We start from the raw sequence: 26,881 nt of genomic DNA on the forward strand, positions 1-26,881 counted from the left end.
CCTCATTGTATATGGCTTTGAAGCCAGTTCTATTAGCTTACCTCTCTTCCTTATTATATTACAGCAGATGTTCAAGGTACAGCAGATGTCCCCAGCAAAGGAGAAACATTATTTTCATTTTTATGGAGACTAACTGGGCATTTTACAAGGATATAAGCAAGACAAAAGTCAGGTGGAACCAGGTTGGAAAACAAAGAACAATAAACATTAAAAGAATGGGAAACTGTGGCAAGCAGTAAGATGAGTTTGCTTTCTACGTTAATTTCTCTCACTAGAGATCCTTCTTGGGGCATAGTTGGACACTGGGCACCAGGGGCTGAGATCCCAGACAAAACAGTTAGACCATGTGCCATTTATGACCACCTCTGTCCAGAAACTTGTGTACCAAGTGTAAATAATAAGAAGTTACATGAAGAATATTCTCAGACACCACATCACTGATCTCTCCACCAACAGGAGGCTAACCCGTTGGGCCCCCACTATCTGCTACTGCTTGCCAGAGGTGTGACAATATTGTTCAATGATAACCACTTATTCAACAATACAATACCACTCCCCTGTGCCATGTTGTCCACTCGATCCGCAGGCCCACTGGAACTAGTTATCTGTAAGTATAGTGCTCTATCCCTGTCCCCATCACCCTAAGTTATCTACATTCTGTCTCTGGAGGGGGTGTCATTTACTGATTGATGGCCTAAAGCTGTCACTATCCCTGGGACAGCATTTTCCTTCCCAGCCCTCTGCTCAGGGAATCTTTTAGCTCCTTGTTCCTCATGCTGTAGATCAGGGGGTTCAGTACAGGGGTCACAAAGGTGTAGACTACAGACACCACCCAGCCTTGCTCCGGGGAGTAGCTGGAGCTGGTCTGTAGGTATATGAAGCTGCAGCAGCTGTACTGCAGGAGGACGACTGTCAGGTGGGAGGAGCAGGTGGAGAAGGTGCGGCGCCGGCCTGCTGCAGAGCGGATTTGCAGGATGACAGCCACAATGAAGACGTAGGAGAGGCAGATCAGCAGGAAGGGGATGGTCAGGACTGTGACACTTACAATAAGAAGGGCAGCCTGGTGGACATGTGTGTTGGTGCAGGCCAGCCTCAGGACAGCAGGGATGTCACAGAAGAAATGATCGATTTCCTTGGTGCTGCAGAACGGCAGGCGGAAGATCAAGATGGTCAGTTGCAGGGATAATAGGAAGCCCAGCACCAGTGAGCCAGCTACGAGATAGGCACAGACTTTCCAGTTCATAATGAGGGTATAGCGCAGTGGGTGGCAGATAGCCACATATCAGTCGTAGGCCATGACGACCAGCAGAATGCAATCAGAACCTCCCACAAAGACAAAGAAGAACATCTGGGTGCCACAGCCAGTGAGGGAGATAGTGGCTTTTCTCCTCTACACAAGGTTGACCAGGGCCAACGAGGCAATGACAGAGGAGTAGCAGATCTCCAGCACTGCCAGATTGGCCAGAAAGACGTACATGGGGGTGTGGAGGGAGCGGTCGGTGCAGACAGTGAGCGCAATGGCCGTGTTCCCACAGAGGCTGAGCAGGTACATGAGCAGGAAAGCCAGGAAAATCAGCAGCTGAATCTCAGGGAGGGTCGAGAGAAGATGGAAGTGAAATTGTATCAGTCCCGTTCGGTTTTCATCCCTCCTGGAACCAAGACATGGGACCTGCAAGAGAAGACAAGAGAAGAGCAGACCCTGTCAGCAGTCATCAAGGGCAGAACAGGAGGAGACAGGATCACACTGCAGTCAGGACATTCAGATGCAATATCAGGAAACACTTTCTAACCCTAAGGGAAGCTCTGGGAACAGGACATGTTGCCGAAGTGACTGAAGGAATCATCTTCCCTCTGGACATTCAAGGCTGATGCTAAGCACCCATCTATCCAGGATAGTAATGGCTGCCACGCTCTGGCAGAATGCATTGGAATTTCTGGTAGGAGAGACAGCAGTGAGCCCTGCTCCCTTCTTACCCTCATGGTGATTGATCTTTCTTGATTTTCAAACCAAACTACAGTTTTGATGCTGCGTGGATAACACTGGATCAATTAATAGTATTTTCTTGTGATGCTTCCTCTGACTCTGACCTGAAGGTGCCATAAAAAACCATTGCAGTAGCCGCAGGGTGATGAGAGTCTCAGAAAGGATATCTACCTCCAAACCAAAAAAGCAGCAGGAAGGAAAGAAGAAAGCAATATAGTTAAATGGCAAGGCACAAGAGACCCAAGCCCCAAAACAATCCTCTATCTACCCTCTGGCCTTCCATGTTTTTATACTTCCCCCATCACCCTGCTATCTGAGCAACTAAAAATTGAATCCAGCCTAAGTGAAGCCAATTAACTGTTCGGTGTAAAGATAAAACTTCTGTCATGGATCCACAGTTACACCCCAGCTACTAAACAGTTCCTTGGAGGACCCCCTTCATTTGTCTGACCCCCAATGGGGCTCAGTTTTCCTCAAGGGCTGGCCAGGCAGCCTCAGGACCTCCAAGATGGAGCCTCTGGTCTCCAGCCCTCCTGCTTCATGCTGTGAGCTTTGCCCAGTGAGCCCAACTGAACCAAACACCTGGTGAGAGACATGCACTCTGTCCAGGACCATAGTCTTCCCAGACAGTGTCTGCAGTGACACCAGGCAGCCTTTTCCAACCAGAGCAGGGTTCATTAGCCCACTGGCACACAGCATGGGAAAGTCCTTAGGGTAGCCCATAGAACTAGAGGCCAGTGCACCCAGCCAGCCAAGCTGCTGTGGATCTGCATGTGGCTCAGGCTCCCTGTCTCCGTCAGTCCAAGATGAGAGCTCCATGTCTCTGCAAAGTGCAGCTCGAGCCGGTTTTGCATTGTGTTATTGAAATGGAACCCCTAGATACTGAACCTGGCCCTTGTTGCTGCCAACTCAGACTGGCAGAAGGGTTACACTCTAGCCACCTGACATCTGCTCCTTTTGTTCTTGAACTGGGGCACGGGTAGTGGGGGAGACAGTGCTTCCCTGATGAGAGGCAGGGGGAACCACCTCCCTCTTGGTTGCTGGTGGCTAGGTGTGAATGTCCTGGCCATTGGGGTTCCCAATGTCTTTTTGAATTCTCCACCGATGTGGGTTGGTTTCAGCCAGTTCCTTAACAGCCCATTCCTTCCACTGTAGACAGCTACTTGACACCAACACCTCCTGCCTCTTGCTCTGCTCCAAGAGCAGCTTTAACCCTTTTGCACCCAGTGGGTCATGATGCAAAGTACAGAGGAAACTGAGGCATGCTTGAGATACTTAAAATATTACAAAAAATTCCCACTTTGTCACAATTTCTCTGAATGGCAAATTATTCCATAACTGCCTGCTGCATGGCACCTATACCTTCCTCTAAAGCATCTGATGTCAGCATTCTTGACTAGATGGATGTTGGCTCTGATGAAATCTGGAATTTCCCTATTTTCTGATATAAAGGAACATTCACTATGGTAGACAAAATATAAGAAGGAAATTAGGGGAACCGGAAAGGAATTTGAAGAGCAAATAGCCAAAGACAAACCCCAAGAAATTCTTTAAGAATCTCAGAAACAGGAAGCCTATGGCCTTTCTGACAGACCCAGATAAGTGGGGTACAGGAGTCTGGTAGAGGGCAAATATACTGGTCACTAGATGAGTAGTTTTCTGTTCCCTGAGTGACCAGAGCAGGGGCTGCACTAGAGTAATCAGGAACCTGCTAGAACCAGTTAAGGCAGACAGGCTGATCAGATCACCTGCAGCCAATCAAGGCAGGCTAATCAGGGCACCTGGGTTGAAAAAAGAGCTCACTCCAGTCAGGCGGGGAGGAGCCAGAGGAGAGGAAGTGCATGTGAGGAGCTGGAAGCAAGAGGCACAAGGAGCTGAGAGTGAGAGGGTGTGCTGCTGGAGGACTATGGAGTACAAGCACTATCAGACACCAGGAGGAAGGTCCTGTGGTGAGGATAAAGAAGGTGTTTGGAGGAGGCCATGGGGAAGTAGCCCAGGGATTTGTAGCTGTCATGCAGCTGTTAAAATCAGCTGCAATCCACAGGGCCCTGGGCTGGAACCCAGAGTAAAGGGCGGGCCTGGGTTCCCCCCAAACCTCCCAACTCCTGATCAGACACAGGAGGAGTTGATCCAAACTGTGGGGAAGATCACTGAGGTGAGAAAATCTGCCAATAAGTGCAGGACCCACCAAGGTAGAGGAGGAACTTTGTCACAACTTGTTTACATGGGGAAATTTACCAGCATAGCTATGCCAGTACAATTATACTTGCATAGCTAAGCTGGTATAATTTCCCATGCAGACACTCTTATCCCAGAATCATTATGCTTGTTTCTGGTTTAGCATCTGTCACTTTGAACTGGTACAAACTAAACCAGAAAACGGCACTCTTATTCTAGGATAAGAGTATTCACATTTGCAGTTATACCTGCATAGCAATGCTGGTAAATTCTACCATGTAGGAGAGGTATGAAAGAGAATTGGTGGGTCTGCTGGAGGGGTGAAAGGGGGCCATGATGATTAAGACATTACTGTAAAGCTCTCTGGTTGCTTTTCAACAGTGTTTACCACATAGAATTTAGGGAAGACACCTACCCATCCTTTCACAGAAATAAAGATGAGGATCTGTCAGAGATTAAGGTGTCAAGATTGAGGTACCCACAGAAATTAATACATAAAATAGCAACAGATAACTGGGACTGAATTGTCAAAACCCAGGAGTTTGAAGGACCTTAAAAATGAAGTGGATGAGCTGTTAACTGTATATGCAATCTCTCATTACAATCAGCTACTCTACTGGAGAAATGGAAGGTAGTACATATTGTGCCCATCTTTAAAAATAGTCAGTAGGAGTGATCCTGAGAACTACAGATCAGTCAGCTTTACATCTGTGCTAGGAAAACTGGAGGAAACAACGATTAAAGAGAATTATAAAGCATACAGATAAACAAACCAGTTCAGCTTCTCTAAAGAAAACCTCGACCTCTTCAAGCTGCTACACTTATACATGCTGGGTGACCATGGACAAATCGTTTTCCATTTCTGTGCTTCAGTTTCCTCATCTGTAAAATGGGAATAATGACATTGACCTCCTTTGTAAAGTGCTTTGAGATCTACAAGTGAAAAGTGCTATATAAAAACTAAGTATTGTTATTATCGGAGGACGTCAGTCAAACAGCAGATAAAGGAGAACCAGCTGATCTTATTAAAAGCTTTGATAAAGAGGCTACTAAGGAAACTGAGGCTATGTCTACACTGGCAACTGAATGACAAAACTTTTGTCTTTCAGAAGTGTTAAAAAAACACACACACCTGAAAGACAAAAGTTTTGCTGAAAACAAGCACCAGTGTGAACAGTGCTGTATTGGCAGGAGCACTCTTCTGCCTACAACGCTAGCGCCGCTCATTGCGGGTGGAAGTCTTTTGTTGTCAGGAGATCCGACAGACAGCAGCTACACTGTGTGCCCTTTAGCGGAATAGCTGTAGTGATACAGCTATGTTGCTAACAACTGTGTAGTGTAGACATTGCCTAAGTAGTTGTGAAATTCCCAAGAGGTGAAATTCTCTCACGGCTCAGAAAGCTGCTAACAAGAAAACAAAGTGTCGGAATGAACAGTTTTCATCATGGCAAAAGGTTAACAGTGAGTGCCACAAGGTTCAACACTAGGGCTGCTGTTATTCAATATATTTATTATTGATTTGCAAAAGGAGGTGAGCAGTGAGGAGGCAATGGATTTAGATGACGTAGAATTAGTTAATTAAGATCAGAGGAGGCTGTGAGAAACTCCAGAAAGGCTGGTCAAAGCTAAGCAATTAGCAACGGTATGTTAAGCGAAATCGGTATGTTAGGCCAAATTCAATGTAAAAAAGCACAGTGTGATACCTATTGGAAGGAACTTACTCATGGACATTGATGTGTCCTAAATTAACTGTACCACTACTGAGAAAAAATCTAAGTGCCACTGTGGATAGCTCAATGAAAATATCTGCTCAATGCACAGAGGTAGTTAAAAGGGCAAACAACTTGTTAGGGTGTATTAAGAAACAGATAGAGAATAATATGGAAAACATTATAATGCTGCTGTATAAAAGAATGATCCACAGTCATCTTGAGGACCATGTTCAGTTCTGTTCAAATGCTTTCTAAAGGGATAATGCAGAAATAGAAAGGGTTAAAAGAAAAGCAATGAAAATCATCAAAGACATGAGAAGACTCCAGATGAGAAGAGATTTTAAAATGAGATACTAGAGAGTTTAGAATAAGATGGGACATAAGAGGTGGAAATAATGTAATGAATAGTGCAGAGAAAGTCATTCAAGCACTGCTTTTTAGCCTCTCGTAATTAGGCTTGGCAGAATTTTATTTTTATTTTTTATCATGTCAGGTGATAATAGCTATGTTTACTTTTAAGCATCTGTTTTATTGTTATAGATTTAAACATCCACAAAATCATGGGTTTTAAACATTTTTTTTTATTTGATCAATTTAATTGTTCACGGTTATGGGAAACTAAGAGAAAAGCAGTTGTGGGAAACCATATAATGACCGTAGAGGCTGAGATGCAAAAAGCTATAGTTTTATAACCATTAAAAAACAAATTGGCAATATCACATATCAAAATTTACCAAGCGAATATCCTTAAATCAACAAATCATACCTGTTTTTACTGTTCATTCACCAGTCATTTGTAACAATCCCAGTTCAAAAGGCTAAACCAATGGATTTTTACTCTAATAAGTTCTCAAGCAGCATTTTTCTTATTTTGCCTGTCTGTAAATTTTGATTATTATCGACGGAAGCATTTTTAATCAGTTTGTATATGCACAGTGAAATAGACTTTTACCAACATTTACTGATAAAAATCTAATCCTTCCAAGTCTACTCATAATACTAGAATAGGGGGACAGGACAAGTAATGAAATGAAAAGGCAGTAAATTTAAAACTAATCAAAGGAGCTACTTTTTCCATGCAGTGAGCAAGTAAACTGTGAAACTGATGGACACTAGATTAATGGCAAGAGCTTATCTATATTTAAAAAAAGGATTAGATATTTGTATAGATAATAAGGACATCTATGCTCACATCGCTGGGATATAAAAAATTATACAACATTCTCTCATATTTTGTATAGCATTAGCTGACTTTTGGGTGACCAGATGTCCTGATTTTATAGGGACAGTCCAGATTTTTGGGTCTTTTTCTTATATAGGCTCCTTTTATCCCCCACCCCCGTCCTAATTTTTCACACTTGCTGTCTGGTCACCCTAGCCAACTTCTAGGTGAATGAGCTGGAAAGACACTTCCTCTTTTAGGCCTGTTTTTGCATGATTGTTCACTTCCTCCAAGCCACCTGGCACTGGCCAGTGTTTGGCTTAGCCAATAAAGCCACAAATGCCTGAGAAATCTTGTGTCACCAAGGGAAAGGAACACAATATTCACAGAGCACAGCATGTATAATTAGAGTGGCCCTTTCTTCTCATTCTAGGGCTTGATCTTACCTCCATTGCTATCAGTGGTACAGCTCCCAATGAGGCAGGATCAATCATCCAAAATATTTGATGTTGGCTCAACAAGTATAGGGCAAACTTTACTATCCTCAAAAAGGCATATAACGATCATATATGGATAGAAAATGGGAGATCATCAGATGGGAATATTGTCTGAAATTCCCCCAGTTCAGCCAAGAATTATGCTTTCTGATTGGCGAGAATTCACCTGCGGTGAATAACGACACACTAATGTCTGTTGAATAAGTGAGGGCTATACGGAGAAGAGTGAGAGACAGTACAAGAGAAGCACAACTGAAACAGGAGGAGAAAGAAGCTCCAGAGCAGATTATGTGGCCCTGAGAGAAACCTAAAGAGAGATTTTGGGCTCAGAGTGCTGGCTGGAAAAGCAGGCTTGGGACAGTGAGCAAAGAAATTGTCTGCTGCTGTTTGATTCTCACTGTGTAGGGATTCCACCTGGCTCCCTTCCCTTCAGTATTTTATATATATATATTGTAAATGAACAGGATTGTATCAAAGGTAATACCTGAATCTATCATCAATTTCTCCACTACAATGTGTAACTGGAACTACCTACAAGACTTCAAGATTTTTGGCTAGCCGCTCAGCTCAGATGAGGTAACAATATGACAAGAGATTGAAAAGACTGTGACTGTTTTACCATGGGGAGAAAGCTAATAACAGAGCACCTGATAAAGTATAAAGAATAATGCTTGGTGTAGGGAAGACAGATCGGGAAATTGGGTTCTAATTTTCTCATAACACAAGAACAAGGGGCCAGTCAATGAACCTGAAAGGTGGCAAACTCAAAAGGAATTACTTTTTCTACTCAATGCACAATTATCCAGCAGAAATCATTGCCACAAGATTACATTGAAGCTAAGAGCCTATCCGGGCTCAGGAAAGGACTGAGGGTTATATAGAGTCATAATAGTACCTATGGAGGCTGAGATTTTCAAAGGAGTCTAAGAAAGTTAGGCACTGGATTCCAGTGAAATTCAGTGGACATTGGGTTCCTCATGCCAGCCTAAAAAACAAGAGTTTTAAAAGGGATATAAACCCTCCCTCTCGAAATATTGGGGGTGACAATTTAACTTTCCCTTGGGGCAGGATGTTCCATAACTGCTGATTGTGAGGAGTTTAGATATAATGGAGATGGGGGCCAGATAAGTATCATAGACAAGCTAGATGGAGTCTGTGTGGCAGTCCCTGGGTTCCTATATTGTTAGAACCTCTGCCTAGCTGCTGTTGGAATGTAGCACCAGTTGCTGTATAATTGAGACACCCTCAGGAGTTAACCTCATCCCAAACACAGAGAGAACAAAGGTCTCGAGGAAAAGGTTATGGAGAGATGAAAGGAAATGAGGGAGCACCCACCACAATGACTTCTCACCTGGCTAGCCCCAATTCGTGGCCCCTGGACTCACAACCACACCGCGAAGGCTGCCTTTCCCATCATTCTTTGGCCCCAAAAGCCAGCGGAGATGGTGGCCAGGTGGCTCTCAGCCTCCTGAACCCCGAGGCAGAAGAGCTGGCTGGACTCTCCCTTCCTGCAGCCAGGTTCTGAACATCCCCTTCAAGCCCAGGAGTCTTTACATACCATGCAGAGTCCTTAGGGGACAGAGGTGATGGAGCAGCCCTGGCCTCATAGGAGCACTAGGCTGGTAAATTATCTTGCAGCCTCCAGTCCTATTCCCATGCTGCCCTCCAGTGGTGCTCTTCTTTCTATTCATTTTAAAAGTCCAAGACTGATTTATGAAGCCATCGTCCACTCAGTAATTGCCCTGTTCTGTTCATTCCCTCTGAATCACCTATCACCGGCCACTGTCAGCAGATAAGACACTGGACTAGATGGACAATAGGTCTGACCCAGCATGGTTGTTCATGTGCTCTTAAGTGTTGTCGTTACAAACACCTGTGCATATTGAAAGCTGAAAATGGAGGGATCTGGTCAATTAAAATGAATTTAACATCAGAGTGGATAACACAAATCTCCTTTTTATTTTAAATGGCCTGCCTATGGATTTCAGCCTGCTGCACTGGGAAGTCCCAGAAAGAAGGAGGCCTTGCCACAGATGTAAGTCCAGCTTCTGCACAAGAACTTGCCCTTATCTAATAGACAGCAAAACAAGACAGCGGGTGAGACTATGGGGAACAATTTATAAAAATCATTGCTGTTCCAGCTGGGTGGAGATGAAAGGGCCCCCCTAACAGCAGCCTTATCCCAGGGATGAGAAGGGGAAATATGATTTTATATCAGAGACATACATGAGTCAGAAAGTTCAGACGTAGTTCTCAAACTGTTACTCAGGCATTCCACGTTGGCATCAGACAGGGAGTACGCAGTTACAAGTCCATACCCAGGGTCTGGGACTTGCCTAACCCTGCTCAGCTGGGCATGTTTCCCTGGTGATCGCCATCTTCGTGCTATTTCCCCAAAGGGGGCTGGGTGAAGTCCCTGCCAGAAGCTAAGAACTCACTGGCCCTCATGGGTTAGTGCAGGATGTGTGTGTGATGCTGACAGAACAGCTCAGTTTGGAGCCAAAGGCCATTTCACCTGTGTGTAAATTTCAAAGAAATGTTAAATGTATTAGTATGCACGAACCAATTCACTTGTTAGAATAGCACATACAGGGATGTTATCATATTGCATTTACATAGCATATGCCCTGGTAATTACACTTGCTTTACATTCATGAAAACTAGGGAATGTTAATGGCATTCTCTTCACCTATCGGTATTCTGTTGTCCGCTATCACATTACATGTAGTTACATTATGTATACCCTGTAATTAGATAATCCTAGATCAAAGCTGCATTAGTATTAGGATGAGAATTTACTTAATGTGTAAAACGTCATGAAAATTAATGAGAGATTGTCTGGACTGCTGTAACTAAATGCATTGTGTATGTATCTGTAATTGGATTGCCCAGTAAACAGAATTGGAGCCTTGGAACTGTGAATGAAGAAGCATGCTAACTTCAAAGCATGGGTAATTATGTTCAGCAATGGAGAATCCACAAATTTGGTCTGCATAGGAAAAGCCTATGCTGTGATGAAGATGCTTGTCACCTTGTCTTCTGTGAATAGGATCTAGAAATACTGAACCCAGAAGCAATCCAGCGTCTCTGGAGTGATGGATTCTGACAGAGAATTCTGAGCGACTGGACAGAGGTCCCCAAACTCATTTTGGGTGACCCTGAGAGACTGATGGAAAACTAGCAGATACTACGTCTCTACTATTATTTGGACTATTTAGACTCACCTGTAATGTATTTTATCTGTTTTAACCTCTCAATAACTATTTCTTTTTCTTAGCTAAAAAGTATTTAGTTAGTTTACTAGAGAAATTGGCTACAGTGTTGTCTTTGATGTAAGATCAAGAGCATCCATTGAACTGGGGTAAGTGACTGGCCCTTTTGATTTTTGGTTTTAAAGACCTTTCCTCACTTAATCCAGCCTGTCTGGGTGGCAAGTTGCACTGGAGAGCCTAACATCATAGTAAAACTAATATGGTAAGCCAGGAGTGCACTGTTGTTACTGGCTTGGTGAAATCTAATTGTAAAATATACAAGCTTGGGGTGTCTTCCCTGTTTTCTAAAAGTCTGACCTGAGATTGGCATTCTCCATTGCCAGCTACTCTGGACAGCATGACAGTATGTATGGGAAACATTTTAAGAGCTGGTAACATGTAGAATATTGTGTTCCAAAGTGGCTGGAGGTGAAACTGGCCACCTGGGGTGAGGTGATTCTCAAAGTTAACTCAATCAAGAATGAGAACAAACAATTCACATCTTGTGGCCCAGCCCAGCCAAGTGTTTACTCTCTAGACAAGGTGTGGGCTTGTACAAAGCACCAAAGAGCCGAAGAACAAAACCTTGAAGATGGGGACCATTGAGGTGAACTGAAGTTATCGAAACTTCCTGGTTATGAGAAGAGAGAAGGTCTGGAGCTGTATAAAAGGAGAAAGAAGAGACAGAAAGAATTTAATCCATTACAGATACCAGTGTGACTGTCTCAGAAAAGTGGATCCCAGCTCTCTGGACTGGACAAGCACTGTGCAGTCTGACCATTGGGTGAAAAATACCTTGGCCAACTGGAAGGGAACTTATCAATAAGTATAGGCTCTACTTTGTGTTTTATAGTTTTCTTTTCGCTGTGACCGTATGTTTCCATTACTTATACTTGCATCTGTTTGAATTCTTATCTTAAGCTTTGTCAAATAAATATCTGTTCGGTTTTACAACAGACATGACTAAGTGCTGTGTGCTGAGGAGAGTGTTGGCCTGAGGGGACACTAGTGAACTGGGGAGCATGGCTTCCACAGAGGCAGAAACCTGTGTGCATTGCAACTGTCCAGAAGTTGAGAGACTGGGCACTCAAGTGTAATAAACTGGGGTGTACAGACAGGGTGGAAGAGCAGAATCCTGGATGCCAGCTATTTCCATAGGTTTAGCTACAGGTTATCTCAGCTCAGTGTCCTGTGTACCAAGGACCCACTAAGGCCTGGGATGTGCAAATTGCTGGCCTGCAGGGTTCATAGAGCCCAGAGTGGGGAGCTTGTGTCATAGCCGGTAGTTTGGGATGAGTTTCCCCCACTGGGCACAGACAAGGCTCCCTGGTGCTATCAGCAGATGGTATCGATTCATGTTGTAGTCCTTGGATCACCCTAAAAGTGTCACACAGACCCCTAATGCTCAGGGAGGGATTGGCTGTGGTGCAACCAAATAGTAACCTCATATGGTGATCTAGTGTTGGGGAGCCATAGGGAACCTGAGAATGGGAGCTGCTGTGTACTTAGCACCTTTGAAAATCGGCCCAGTCAAGTGCCTACATATGAATTTAGGAGCCTAACTCTAGGCTTCTATTTTTGAAAGCCTTAGCATAGAGAGATAATTATTTCTCCAGAGAGATTGTTCTGAGGTCAATTGAACGTTCTCTTGAGTGAAACTTCTGAATTCCTACCCCCATCCCCAGTGTCTCAACTGTCATGTCCTAGTATGTCACTTGTAGCCAGTTGGGAATAGTGGCTTCATTTGTGTATGTGTTCTGTGTCCCTTAGGCCACCTGACAATTTTAACAAGGCCCAAAGGCAACTAATCATTAGACTGGGTAATTGCCTACCTGAAAAATTTCAAGCTTCCTGGCAAACCCTCTGGTCTAGAAGAGCCAAAAGTTTTATCACCAGCTTGTTTCAGGAAGCTATTGAAATTACTGAGCCAGCAGGAAGCTGTCAAAAGGTGGCTAGATAGTGATGCAACAGAAGGACATGGACACTGACTTCTTAGCAGAGAGAGAGAGAGACTATGAAAAACCAGCATGGACCCTGTGTCAGCCATCTGTGACCCAGACACCTGCCTGCTGATTCTTCAGGTGTGCTGGAGGGTTAGTGGTTATATAACAACCTTCCAAACAGTTACATGAGGTTTGATGCCAGTCAAGGGTCAAATCAGGCTTTCCTTAGCCAAATAACAATTGCCGCGTGATGGCCATTAACAAGTATTGGAAAAGCACAAACATAAAGGTGGGAAGAGAACTGTATGTTGATGGAACAGGATGGACTTCCAGCAAAGGGAAATGTCAGCAGGACATCAGATAATGTTTCCTGACAGTGAGTAAGGGTGTGGAATGGGGCATCCATGCTTTCCCATGGGAGGCTATTACCTGAGACATTTAAAACTGGATCACACAAAATCCTGGATAATACACTGTGATGGTCTATACCATTATGTTCACCACTTTTACAACACTATGATAAATTTTGTACAAAGTATGCCTTGTGAGTTATCATTTGAAATGTCATAATCGCTGAACATTATTGTCCTGGTAAAATATGCATATCAACATTATATGTGAAGTTATAAGATTCTACTATGTATCATTGCTATAACAGGCTCCAAGTTTAAGAAAAGCAGGTCCAAACTAGTTTTTCAGGAACAAAGGACAGACCATCACCCAGCCAGGTGTTAATAGACTATCACAGCCTTATCACCTTTCTCTGGTATGGGGAAGGCATGAATAAGAAATTTACATTCCATCACAGGGACAGTTCAGACGGCACATCCACAAGATATTATTTGTCACTTGCACCCCAGCTTGGGGTAATCCTCAAAGAGGAGAGAGTATTATAAGAATGAGGAACAGTGGTCTCCAAATCACCTCTTTCTCCCCCAATCTCTACTGACAGCGTCTACAATGCTTGAAAGACAAAGAAAGCATCATTGAACTGGGGAAGGGGTGGTCCTACCTGGAAGGCTACAGACTGCTATAAACATATATTGAGACAGAAGCTTTTTGCTTTTAAGTTCACTTAGCTTGTTAAGTTCGGTACAGTAACTTCTCACTTAATGTTGTAGTTATGTTCCTGAAAAATGCGACTTTAAATGAAACGATGTTAAGTGAATCCAATTTCCCCATAAGAATTCATGTAAATGAGGGGGTTAGGTTCCAAGGAATTTTTTTTCACCAGTCAAAAGACTATATTATTAGTTTTAAACAAACAATGTAATACTGGTACACAGTGATGATGATTGTGAAGCTTGGTTGAGGTGGGGGAGTCAGAGGGTGGGATATTTACCAGGGAATGCCTTACTGCTAAATGATGAACTAGCAATTGGCTGAGCCCTCAAGGGTTAACTCTCACACTCTACAAGGCAACAGGAATGGAGGGAGGGGAGAGAGAGAGATGCGCATTTCCCCTTTAAGTACGCTGCCTTGTTAATTAGATCAGCTTGCTGAGACCACAGCTGCTGCCAGCAAAGCCCTGTTGTGTCCCCCATTCTATGGAAGATGGAGTAAGTGGGGTGCAGAAGCAGGGGAAGGGGGACACCCTGACATTAGCCCCCCCTCCTCCTCCATGCCACCCCCCCCCGCAGAGCAAGCAGGAGTCTCAGGGAGCAGTTTCAAGGTAGAAGGCAGGAGCAACACATGGCAGTGGGGGGAGGGACAGCTGCAGTTGCTAGCCTGCTGGGCAGCTGCTGCACAGGGAACTTAGGGGAGTGGGGAGCTGATAGGGAGGCTGCCGGTCCTCCCTGGTTCCAAGCCCCCACCAGCTAGCTGCATGGGGCAGCTCTTCCTGCAAGCAGTGGACAAAGCAGGTGGCTGTCAAACAATGTTAGAAGGGAGCATTGCACAACTTTAAACAAGCATGTTCCCTAACTGAGCAGTAACATAACAATGAAACAACGTTAACCAGGATGACCTTAAGTGAGGAGTTACTGTATTAGCTTGCATTTTACTCTTTTATTTCTTTTGTAACCAGTCCTGACTTTTATGCATCATTACTTGTAATCACTTAATCAACCTTTCTGTAGTTAATAAACTTATCTTCTTGTTTTATCTTAACCACTATGTGTTTGGATTAAAGTGTTGGGAGACTCCCTCTGGGATAACAAGGCTGGTGCATATCATTTTCCTTTGATGAATGAAATACTTTATATGGGCTTGCATTGTTCAGTAGTGTACTGGGCAGTACAAGACACACATTTCTGGGGGAAAGTCTGGGACTGGGTGTTTGCTTGTCTTGCTCTACAGTTTAATTCATGAGTGGCTAACTAGTAGCCCACAATACTATATAGCTAGGAGTGATTTACATGCTAAAGGCTGCGTGTGAACTGGATGTTCTTACAGCAAAGCCCTGTAAGAGGCAACCCAGGTTGGAGAACTGACGGGACACAGCTGTCCCCCAGTCCACATTGTACCCTGCATAATGCCACATACACCATAGGAAACAACCTTGCATGGCTGTGGGAATAGAACAGACAATGGATTAGCAGGTCAGCGTGAGGAGGGAAGGGATGTCCAGAGGAGATGCAAGAAGGTGGTCAGACAGTGAGGAGGATGAGAAGAGCAGGAGGGTATACTATGATGGATGGGGGGTGATTTGGGGCTGTCATGGTATAATCCCCACTCTGAACCTTAGTGTCCAAAAGATGGGGTACCAGCATGAATTCCTCTAAGCTTAACTACCAGCTTAGAACCTGTAGCGCTGCCACCAACCAGGAATTCCAGTGCCTGGTACACTCTGGTCCCCCCAAAACCTTGCCCGTGGATCTCCAAGACCCAGTCCCTCTGGATCTTAACACAAGGGAGGTAAACCCTTTCCCTCACCGTTGCCTCTCCCAGGCTTCCCCTCCCTGGGTTACCCTGGAAGATAACTGTGATTCAAACTCCTTGAATCTTAAAACAGAGAGGAAAATTCACCTTCCCCCCCTCCTTCTCTCTCCCCCTCCCAGACTCTCCCTGAGAGAGAAAGTAATCCTAACACAGAGAGAAAATTAACCTCTCTCTCTCCCGTCCCTCCTTTCTCCCCACCAATTCCCTGGTGAATCCAGACCCAGTCCCCTGGGGTTTCACACCAGAAATAAAAAACAATCAGGTTCTTAAACAAGAAAAGCTTTTAATTAAAGAAAGAAAAACAGTAAAAATTATCTTTATAAATTTAAAATGGAATAGGTACAGTGTCTTTCAGCTATAGACACTGGGAATACTCTCCCAGCCTAAGTATACAAGTACAAATTAAAATCCTTTCGGCAAAATACAAATTTGAACTCCTTCCAGCCAAATATACATTTGCAAATAAAGAAAACAACCGTAAGCCTAACTTGCTTTATCCACCTAGTACTTACTATTCTGAACTTATAAGAGTTTGTATCGGAGAGATTGGAGAGAAACCTGGTTGCACGTCTGGTCCCTCTGAGACCCCAGAGTGAACAACAACCAAAAACTAACAGCACACACACAAACTTCCCTCCCTCCGCCAAATTGCCGCCGAATACCTGGACCTGCCGCCCCTCTTCGGAGTGGCCGCCCCAAGCACCTGCTTGCTAAGCTGGTGCCTGGAGCCGGCCCTGGTTGCCAGTGGTGGGAAAAATCAGTTGGATCCAGTTATGACTGGGCCATGATAACAGTAAACAACAAGATGGCAGTTCAAACTCCATCTTGGATTGCTGCTATATATTTACAAACTACATATTGGATTTAATATATACATATTTTAACAGACTATAACACTATAACAAAACAAACCCAACATATCCCCTCCTTGGGGCCTTTTTACTTAACCAATGATAAAAGGTCCCAAACAACCTTGATATAATGTACAACGATAATAACAGTAAGTATGAACAGAACAATGCATATATATAAGACTCACAAGTAATATAATAGGCAAGCATCTACAGGGTATTCAAAACAAGGGATATCAAAGGGAACCTATTTAGATCTCCTTTTAGCTTTTCTGAGCTTACATAAGAAAACATTCAATATAACCACATATATAATTAAAAGAAACTGTATAATCAAGAGCACCATAATTGGGTGAAACATAATAATCCAGGCTGCATGAGCTTCACTGCATTAGTGGTGAAGATACCTTCCCACCAATGTAAAGGAGTAGTTTCATCCTTCACCTTCTTAAGGATTCTTTTTATTTTATTCACAGAATGATGGACTGTGAACAAAGTTTTTAAACCTTCCATTTTCAAATTGTTAGTGTAGTAGGTGAGCTATTTGTGATTCAATAGTTTCTTAATAGCTTCCAAATTGGCTCCAATTTGTATGGGCTCTATATGCTGATATAATCGGTATTCTGATTGGTGACTTCTGATTCTATGTCATGCAGTGTTAGGTTTATATCACATCCTGTTAATCTGAATACTTGACATAAACACATATTTGCCATGAAATTACTGGTTATATTATAAAACTTATTTACAATAAACATTGAACATAAACTTGTTATACAAATACCTTTGTCCACCTGTTGTCCAATGAATGGTGGTGTAATTCATAATTACATGTCCGCGATAAACAATTTAAACACATATGGACCTCCTCCCATAAACCCGAGTTTAAACAAGTATACCCAAATCCTTTTTGTTCCATGCACGCTTGTAGATTAATAGGTTTATACTTTTTTTTTTGTCCTAAAGGTGCTCCCATTTACTTTCCTCTATAGATATTAGCAAAGATCAATTGGCAAAGATTCCTAGAGGAATTAGAGGATGGATATTTTCCTCTACAGAGGACTTTAAGGTAAGCACAAGGGCTATAATAGTTTCATTATGGGGCTAGTAGGCAAAATTAACAAGTTTCCACCATTCAGAATGCCTTTTTTCGAAATCATTAGAGTTACTTTCAATTATTCTTTTTAATTCCAGGGGCATATTTCCATTTAAACTATCTCTTATGATGGATTTTGCCACATTCAATAACCATTGTTGAGCCTCTACACAGGTAAGTGCCTCAGACAGATTTGATTGTAAAATGCTGAGTGCCCCCAATGTTTGTAGGTGGTCTTATTCTTGGATGTTTAGCCAATAAAGTAGGCTATCCACAATATCAAATTCGGTAGTTCCTAACTTCATCAATGCTGATGACAATGGCTCTGATAATATTGATGCATCATAACCTAGGTCCCCTATTCTTTTAGCGAGAAGGTTCTGATCAATAACATTAATCACTCCAAGTCCAGCTCCTATGCCTCCAAGCACCTTGGCTACTATATCTCTTTTCTTTCTTTGTTGCAGAGGGTGGTAAAATACCCTTTAACCATGCTTTCCATCCCATCAATAAAGGTGTTACAAAGGATGCACATGGAAGATGTAGTGGAATGATGGATATCCAGGGGCAGCTCTAGGTATTTTGCCACCCCAAGCATGGCAGGCAGGCTGCCTTTGGCGGCTTGCCTGCGGGAGGCCCCCGGTCTCGCGGATTTGGTGGCACACCTGCGAGAGGTCCGCCGAAGGCAACCTGGCTGCCTCCCTCGTGGCAACTGGCAGAGCACCCTCCACAGTTTGCTGCCCCAAGCACACGCTTGGCGTGCTGGTGCCTGGAGCCGTCCCTGTGGATATCTGTTATGGTCATTATAATTTTCTTTAAAACAAACTGAGACTCTATCGTTACAGTTCTCGATACATCCTTTTTAATGACAAAAGGTCCTACATAGCTAATTCTTGGTGGTGGCACAATGGTTAATTTGAATGACGTTTCCAATTCAAATGGGCCCTTGACAACTCATAATCCGGAGTGCAAAATATTGGTGTTAATCATGAGAGTTCCAGTACAAGTGGCATTATGCTGTTTTTCTGAATTATCTAATCTACAAAACTTGGATGAAACATAACCACTTGGAGGAAGAGAACATTGATCCTTACACGCTTGACAAGATAGATTCATGATTAGATGTTCATTATGATGAGGAGGATGCACATATAATTTGATTGAGGTAGACTGAAGATTATGATACATTTGAATTAACAGATTCATTTTTCCAGGCATTACCATAGAGAGAAATGAGACTTTCAATGAAATCCATTTAGTAAGGTCCCTAAAACAGTTTTAAAAAGTTTTTGTGGGGACCTGCCATACACATTCAGGGGGAGTTTTACGGATTGGGCCAAAAACTTGGGTTGAGTTCTGCAGTTGTTTAGTAACAGCTAGATAACAGAATGTTTTCGATTTATATGCAGATAGCATGGCCCATTCTCTTTCCTCATTTCTGATCTCCCTTCCAAACCACATTCCCCTTCTTAGCCTTAGATCCTCTATTTTTTTTGGTCTTGCTGCCCTAAAGAGTGTGGTAGTAAGAGGGAAGTTCATTGTTATTTTTGTAATAGGCTTTGAAGATGCTTCTTTCCTTGGTCTTTCTAGGATTTGGAATTTAACTTTATCATCATTAGTTTGGCATACCCAATCTTCATTTTCCCTAATTGGAAAGTGCATCTGTTGAAAGCATATAATAGAATTGAGAGGAAGCTGAATTGGTGGTAGATTTCGTCTTCCCTGATGCTCAAATCCAAAGGTGCAAACCTTGACCGGTCCTTTAGGTGATGGCTCTGTTCTACTATCCTCCGGGAAAGGCTTTGTAGGGGCAACAAGTGGTACCATTCCCATCATTTGGATTCTGGCTCCTTTGTCATCATATTCCTCATCCTCACTATCTTCTTCATCCTCAAAGCTCTTTGTTATATATTACCTCCTTTTTCTTCATATCTTCCTCTTGATTATACTCGAAAGGTAGCCTTTCATTTACCTTACAGAATGAATGTTCATTTTCCTTAGCTATTAAACTTTTACAAGTCCATAGGCATAACCATATCATAACTATATACATTAGAGCCTTTCCTGAATCGTACGTGCTTTTCCTTTCCAGCATCCTATAAAAGAAAACAAAAACAATTAATTTTACCTATGCTGGTTTCTGATCACTTTTCTTATTCTTTTCCTTAACAGAATTGTCAGGACCAGTGTTCCCTTTCCATGCCTTAAGTGGTGAATTATGGAACTCTTTGGTTATTTGTTTCTTTCCAGATTTCAGTTCTAATTGGTAGGTAGTGCAACTGGCTTTATTCACAATAGTTACAAGACCAACCCATCTGGGACTAAGGCCTGGTCTACACTATGAGTTTATGTCGAATTTAGTAGCATTAGATCAAATTAACCGTGCACCCATCCACACAACGAAGCCACTTACTTCGACATAAAGGGCTCTTAAAATCTATTTCGGTACTCCTCCTCGCTGAGGGGATTAGCACTGAAATTGATATCACCAGTTTGAATTAGGGTTAGTGTGGACGCAATTCAATGGTATTGGCCTCCGGGAGCTATCCCACACCATTGTGACCACTCTGGACAGCACTTTCAACTCAGATGCACTGGCCAGGTGTACAGGAAAAGCCCTGTGAACTTTTGAATCTCAGTTCCTGTTTGGCCAGTCGAGCTCATCAGCACAGGTAACCATGCAGTCTGAGAATCGAAAAAGAGCTCCAGCATGGACCATACGGGAGGTACTTGATCTGATCACTGTATGGGGATATGATTCCGTGCTAGCAGAACTACGTTCCAAAAGATGAAATGACAATACATTTGAAAAAATCTCCAAGGGCATGATGGAGAGAGGCCACAACAGGGACTCAACATGGTGCCACATGAAACTTAAGGAGCTCAGACAAGCGTACCAGAAAACGAAAGAATCAAATGGATGCTCTGGGGCAGAGCCGCAGACATGCCACTTCTATGCCGAGCTGTATAAAATTCTAGGGGGAGCCACCAACACTACCCCACCGCTGACTGTGGATTCCGAGGAAGGGGTACTCTCAGCCATGCCTGAGGATTTTGCAGATGAGGAGGAAGAGGACAACGAGCTTGAGGAGAGCACTCAGCACACCGTTCTCCCTGACAGCCAGGATTTTTTTCTCACCCTCCCAAGGTGGTATCCTGGACCATGAAGCCATAGAAGGGACCTCTGGTGAGTGTACCTTTGTATATATAATACATGGTTTAAAAGCAAGCATTTTTTAATGATTAATTTGGTCTGAGGACTTGGGGTGCATTCATGGCCAGTACCACTACTGGAAAAGTCTGTTAACGTCTCTGGGGATGGAGCGGAAATCCTCCAGGGATGTCTCCATGAAGCTCTCCTGGAGGTAATCTACAAACCTTTGCAGAAGATTCCTGGGGAGAGCAGCCTTATTCCGTCCTCCATGGTAGGATACTTTACCACGCCATGCTAGTAGCAAGTAATCTGTTATCATTGCATGACAAAGCCTGGCAGCATACAGTCCCAGTGTTTGCTGCCATTCAAACAACATCCATTCTTCATCTCTCTGTGGTATCCTCAGGAGAGTGACATCATTTATGGTAACCTGGTTGAAATACGGGAATTTAATTAAGGGGACATTTAGAGGTGGCTGTTCCTACTGGGCTGTTTGCCTGTGGCTGAAAAGGAATCCTCCCTACAGTTAGCCAAGTGGTGGGGGGGGATGCATTAGCTGTTCGCGTTTGGCTAGTAGGGATCTTCCATGATACCAGCCATGCAGCGGGGGGTGGAGTAAAGTGATCATCCCAGAGAATTGGATGGGAGGGGGGTTAGTTTGGTTTCTGCTGCTGCACATTAACATGAAAACCACAGCACTCAATGGACTTTGCTTGGTATGGGAAAGGAGGGCGCTGCTTTTATGAAGGTTGCAGAAGCTGAAAGACTATGACTTACCATGGCCGCATGCAAGTTGAATTCTGTTGCCCAACCCTGCGTTTGTGATCTCTAACACCAAAGCTGCAGGCACTCGATATAAGATACAAAATGTGACCTTGTGCCAAAATCACATGTGCTATGTAATGTGAATAGTGTTCACCATACAGAGTATACCCATTGTTCTGTAATATGTATCTTTTTAAATACTTCTCTCCCGTTTTTCCCTCCCTCCCACAGCTGCAAATTTTTCAAGCCTCCCTCCTCCATCACGAAAGCTATCGCAAATAAGGCGGTGAAAAAAACGCATGCTCGATTAAATGTTCTCTGAGATCATGCAGTCAACCCGCAATGAAAGAGCTCATCTGAATGTGTGGAAGGATACAGTATCACAATACAGGAAAGCAGCCAATGAACTTGAGGACATGAGGGACGAACGTGAGGACAGGAGGGACAATCGAGATGAGAGGTGGCGGCAGGAAGATCAGAGGAGGCAGGATGCAACGCTGGGGCTCCTGCAGGATCAAACGGACATGCTCCAGTGTCTGGTGGAGCTTCAGGAACGGCAGCAGGATCACAGAGATATGGGTTCCATCTATCGCCCCACCACAGTTAGGGAATCCCATTGCAGCAAAGCCATCTACTATGACCTGCACATTTCCCAGAGTCACTACCTTTGGTAGCAGTAGCTCAGTGATTGCTTTGGCTACTTGCATCACAGCAGCCCCCACAGTAGATTTGCCCCCTCCAAATTGATTCCTGACTGACCGGTAGCTGTCTGGCATTGCAAGCTTCCACAGGGCTATCACCACTCGCTTCTCAACTGTGAGGGCTGCTCTCATCTTGGTATTCTGGTGCTTCAGGGCAGGGGAAAGCAAGTCACAAAGTTCCATGAAAGTGCCCTTACACATGCGAAGGTTTTGCAGCCACTGGGAATCGTCCCAAAGCTGCAACACTGTGTGGTCCCACCAGTCTGTGCTTGTTTCCCAGGACCAGAATCGGCGTTCCACTGCATGAACCTGCCCCATTAACACCATGATCTCCAAAGCGCCGGGGCCCGTGCTTTGAGAGAATTGTGTGTCCACGTCCTTATCACTCTTGTCGCCATGCTGCCGTAGCCACCTCCTCGCCTGGTTTTTCAGGTTCTGCTTCTGCATAAACTGCACGATAATGCACGAGGTGTTTACAATGTTCTTGACTGCTGTGTTGAGCTGAGCAGGCTCCATGCTTGCCATGGTATGGCATCTGCACTGAAAAAAGGCGTGAAACGATTGTCTGCCATTGCTCTGATGGAGGGAGGGGCAACTGACGACATGGCTTATAGGGAATTAAAATCAACAAAAGGGATGGCTTTGCATCAGGGAGAAACACAAACGACTGTCACACAGAATGGCCCCCTCAAGGATTGAACTCAAAACCCTGGGTTTAGCAGGCCGTTGATTTCATAGAGGGAGAGGGGAGCAAATGAATACAAAACAATCTGCTTTATTTCTTGTTTTGATCCATTCCATCTATCTTATACATCTTAGGCTGGCAGCAGATGGTGCAGCAGGACTGGTAGCCATCGTCATCTTCTGGCTGCTTGCCAGAAGATGTGAATGACTTGGCTGAGTCACTCCCATGTCTGCCCAGGTGCCCCTGACCGACCTCACCAAGGTCGGCTAAAAGAGCACCCAGGAGTATGATGACAATGGCTACCAGGCGTAATGCACTGTCTGCTGCCAAAAGGCAATGAGCTGCTGCTGTGTAGCAATGCAGTCCAGTGTCTGCCAGCATCCAGGGGACATATGATGACGGTCAGCTGAGCAGGCTCCATACTTGCCGTGGTACGGCATCTGCACAGGTAACCCAGGAAAAAAGGCGCGAAACGATTGTCTGCCATTGCTTTCACAGAGGGAGGGAGGGAGGGAGAGGTGGGCCTGATGACATGTACCCAGAACCATCCGTGACAATGTTTTTTGCCCCATCAGGCACTGGGATCTCAACCCAGAATTCCAATGGGCAAGGGTGACTGCGAGATCTATGGGATACCTACCCACAGTTCAACGCTCCAGAAGTCGATGCTAGTCTGGGTACTATGGACGCACACCGCTGAATTAATGTGCTTAGTGTGAACGCATACACTCGACTTTATACAATCTGTTGCCAAAAATCGAATTCTGTAAAATCGGAGTAATTTCGTAGTGTAGACATAGCCTAAGAGGACAATTCTTTGCAGAATAATACTGAAACAGGACTCGATCACCCACATTCCATTCAACAAACTTCAGATTGTTATTCAACCTTTGATCCATTTTCTCACTGTTGGCCTTCAAGGTGATGGCTACATTAGTGATGAATCCAGTAGAGATTTTATGTACTGATCAGTTACTGCTCACAGCCAATATTCATCAGGGGGTACCTCTCCTGGCATCCACCATAGCTCTGGAGTCACCATTGGTCTTCCAAATAATACCTCATGAGGTATAAAACCATGAGATCCTAGTGTGAATCTTATTGCCATGAGGGTTAAAGGGAGATGTTTATCCCAGTTTTTGCCCAATGAGTCATTAACCTTTCAGAGTGCGGTTTTTAAAGATCTGTTTGACCTTTCTACGAGACCCGAAGCCTGAGGGCGACTTGCCACATAATACCTTTGCCTCACCCTTAGGACTATGCAGAGCTCTTTTGTCACTTCTCCTGTGAAGTGAGGACCTTGGTCCCAAATGAGGCTGATACAATGTGTGCCTTGTCGCTGGGTCACTGGTGCTGGGGTTCTTATTTGCTCTTCAATTTACTGTTCTGCTGTTCCACCTGCTGTTCTGTGGCACCAATGAAATCAACCACTTCTATTGTGATGTGCTGCCCACCTTGCAGCTGACGTGTGGCAATATGAAGAGCCTTGAAGCCAACATTTTTGCTGTGACTATGGTAACCCTGACCATCCCCTTCCTTCTGATTTGCATCTCTTATGTCTTTATTGTGGCTGCCATCCTGCGGATCCACTCTGTGGCCGGATGGCACCTCGCCTTCTCCACTTGCTCCTCCCACCTGACAGTTGTCCTTCTGCAATATGGCTGCTGCATCTTCATTTACTCCCACAACAGCCCCAGCTACTCCCCGGAGCAAGACCAGGTGGTGTCTGTGGTCTACACCTTTGTGACCCCTGTACTGAGCCCCCTAATCTACAGCATGAGGAACAAGGAGCTAAAGGATGCTCTGAGCAGAGTGCTGAGAAGGAAAGTGCTGTCCCAAGAAAGTGATACCTTTGGGCCCTAAATCAGAGAAACAGTTAGAATTGGATGGCTCAAGGTGCTTGGGAATGGGCCATACAGGATTCCTGATCTAGGGAACCAGTTGCGTTCTGGACCCAGGTTGTAGTGGTACAAGGAGCCCACGGTGTTGGAAAGTGAAATTATGAAGGTGCCTTGAACCGTCATGTGGGTTGCATGCTGAATTCTGATTAGACAAATATCATACTGATTGCTCACTTGACAGCAATGGCTGCAATCTCAGACTAGGGTAGATTTGTCAGTATTAAATGTTTCTACATTTTTTCAACAGTTCTAGTTGCTTAGGGGTTTGGACTAGAAACTTCAAATTTGGCAGGCAGATATTTATGCTTTTTCCACAAAATTTTATTCAGATTTGGCCGAATTATAAGCAGCGGCATGCTCAGTAGAACTTGCTAGATTCTTGATCCTACTTTTCTGAACCTTCCAATTGGTCATTGAGCTTGCTCCCAGACATCTACAGTGTTTCCACACCAGCACATAGAGTGGCAGAAAGGACACAGATAAAACTGATGCTGCAGGCAATCTTAATGCTAAAATGTCCTAGTTTTCAAGTAACTGCTATGTAACCTGAAAAGGAGTCTTTTAACATCATTTTTCTGCATGGAGTTTCTCTATATAGATTCAGAATGTAGTAAGTAGTTACCCTCTCCAAACACACAAGAGATGGAATGTTGGGGGAGCCCAACCAATTGTCACTGAGCTGCTCTGTAATAATTTATGAACACTGTATGTTGACTTGGTTATTGGGATGTTTGCTCTATGAATATATTGGTTTAGTTTAATAAGAGGGATGTAAGGAAAAGCAAGCAGAAGGGAAACAGGATTGTTCAATATAAGCCCTTTCTCTGCAAACACTTGTGAGTCATTAAGAGACAATGCCATGATAGAAATGGATTGTGTACACCAGAGAGCAAAAGAACTACAGCAATTTAAAAAGGAACTGTCTTTGAAGAGGTGGAGGGAGCTATTTGGTGAGGAATCACACCTTGGAAATATCTACACTACAAAATTAAATTGACCTAACTTATGTCGGCATACAGCCGCTGCAGTAATTACATTGCTTATGCCTGTCTACATTTTGCTTCTTGTGTCGGTGGTGTGCATCCTGACTAGGACCACTTGTATTGATTGCACTGTTAGTGTGCAGCAGTGTGGGATGGCTTCTGAAAGCCAGTAACAGTCGACATAAGCAACACAGTGTCTGCAGTGACACTGTATCGACCTAACTACATCGACTTTGACTCTACACCATTTGTGGTGGTGCAATTATTAAGTTGGCATAGCAGGGCAGTTACATCAGCCAGAGCAAAATTTAAGTGTAAATACTTCCACAATAAGGTCAATATAAGCTGCCTTGTGTAACTCTGTAGCGTAGACCAGATCCAAGATGCAAAGTGGGAAGGAGCCAGCCCAAGCCCAGAAATCTAGACAGCAATGAAGGAGGCCTGCAGCCTGAGCCCCGTGAGCCTGGGCTGACTGGCATGAGCCAGCCGTGGGTTTTTCTTTGCTGTGTAGACATACCCTAGGCTTGACTTCGAGCCCTAGTGGTAACACTGAGAATATTGTCTCCTGGTTATTAACTTTTACTCTTAAGTCCATAAAGCAAACTTTCAATGTAAATACATTATTCCTTAAATATTACCTGTGCACACATCTTGCAATGACTATGAATCTTGACAAGTTAAGAGCTCTCTATAGTTACCTTATATACTACACTTTGTTGATAAATACCCTGCAAGACATTGTTTGGCTTAGTAAGTTTGTCAAGTCCGCGACAAGAGTTGTTTGCAAAGAACAAGGAACTCTTTGCCAAGGGGCCTCCGCGTCACAGTCAGTTCTGATGAATGTCCCAACTTGAAAAAACATCGGAAGAAAAGTTTTGTGATGTTTTAACATTTTCAAAATGAAAAGCTTCAGTGTTTCAGTTCAAAAAGATTTTTTATGTAGAAATGTAACTTAATATGTACCCCAAAAAAGTGAAGAAGGAAAAAAAGGTCAAAATCTAAAACAAAACATTTCCAAGTTATCAAAATGTTTTGATTGACCCAAACCAAGAGGTGCTTGGTTTTTTGTTGGTGGTGGGTTGTTTTGGGGTTTTTTTTGGGGGGGACGGAGGGGGACTGGTGTCGGGTCACAAAATTT

General features: G+C 43.8%; 1 protein-coding gene and 1 pseudogene across 1 annotated transcript; one reads left to right on the forward strand and one right to left on the reverse strand.

Moving 5' to 3' along the window:
* Window positions 1-706: 706 nt before the first annotated feature.
* LOC115651244 lies at window positions 707-1,980 on the reverse strand (annotated as a pseudogene).
* A 22,202-nt stretch (window positions 1,981-24,182) lies between these two features.
* Window positions 24,183-24,722, forward strand: LOC115651245 (olfactory receptor 10V1-like; the record flags this gene model as incomplete). The annotated part of the gene is made up of 1 exon (XM_030562189.1): window positions 24,183-24,722. A coding segment is annotated over one exon (540 nt), but the record flags the coding sequence as incomplete, so codon positions are not given.
* Between the last annotated feature and the right edge of the window lie 2,159 nt (window positions 24,723-26,881).

The sequence above is a fragment of the Gopherus evgoodei genome, chromosome 4 (assembly GCF_007399415.2).
Source record: "Gopherus evgoodei ecotype Sinaloan lineage chromosome 4, rGopEvg1_v1.p, whole genome shotgun sequence".
NCBI classification, from domain to species: domain Eukaryota; kingdom Metazoa; phylum Chordata; order Testudines; family Testudinidae; genus Gopherus; species Gopherus evgoodei.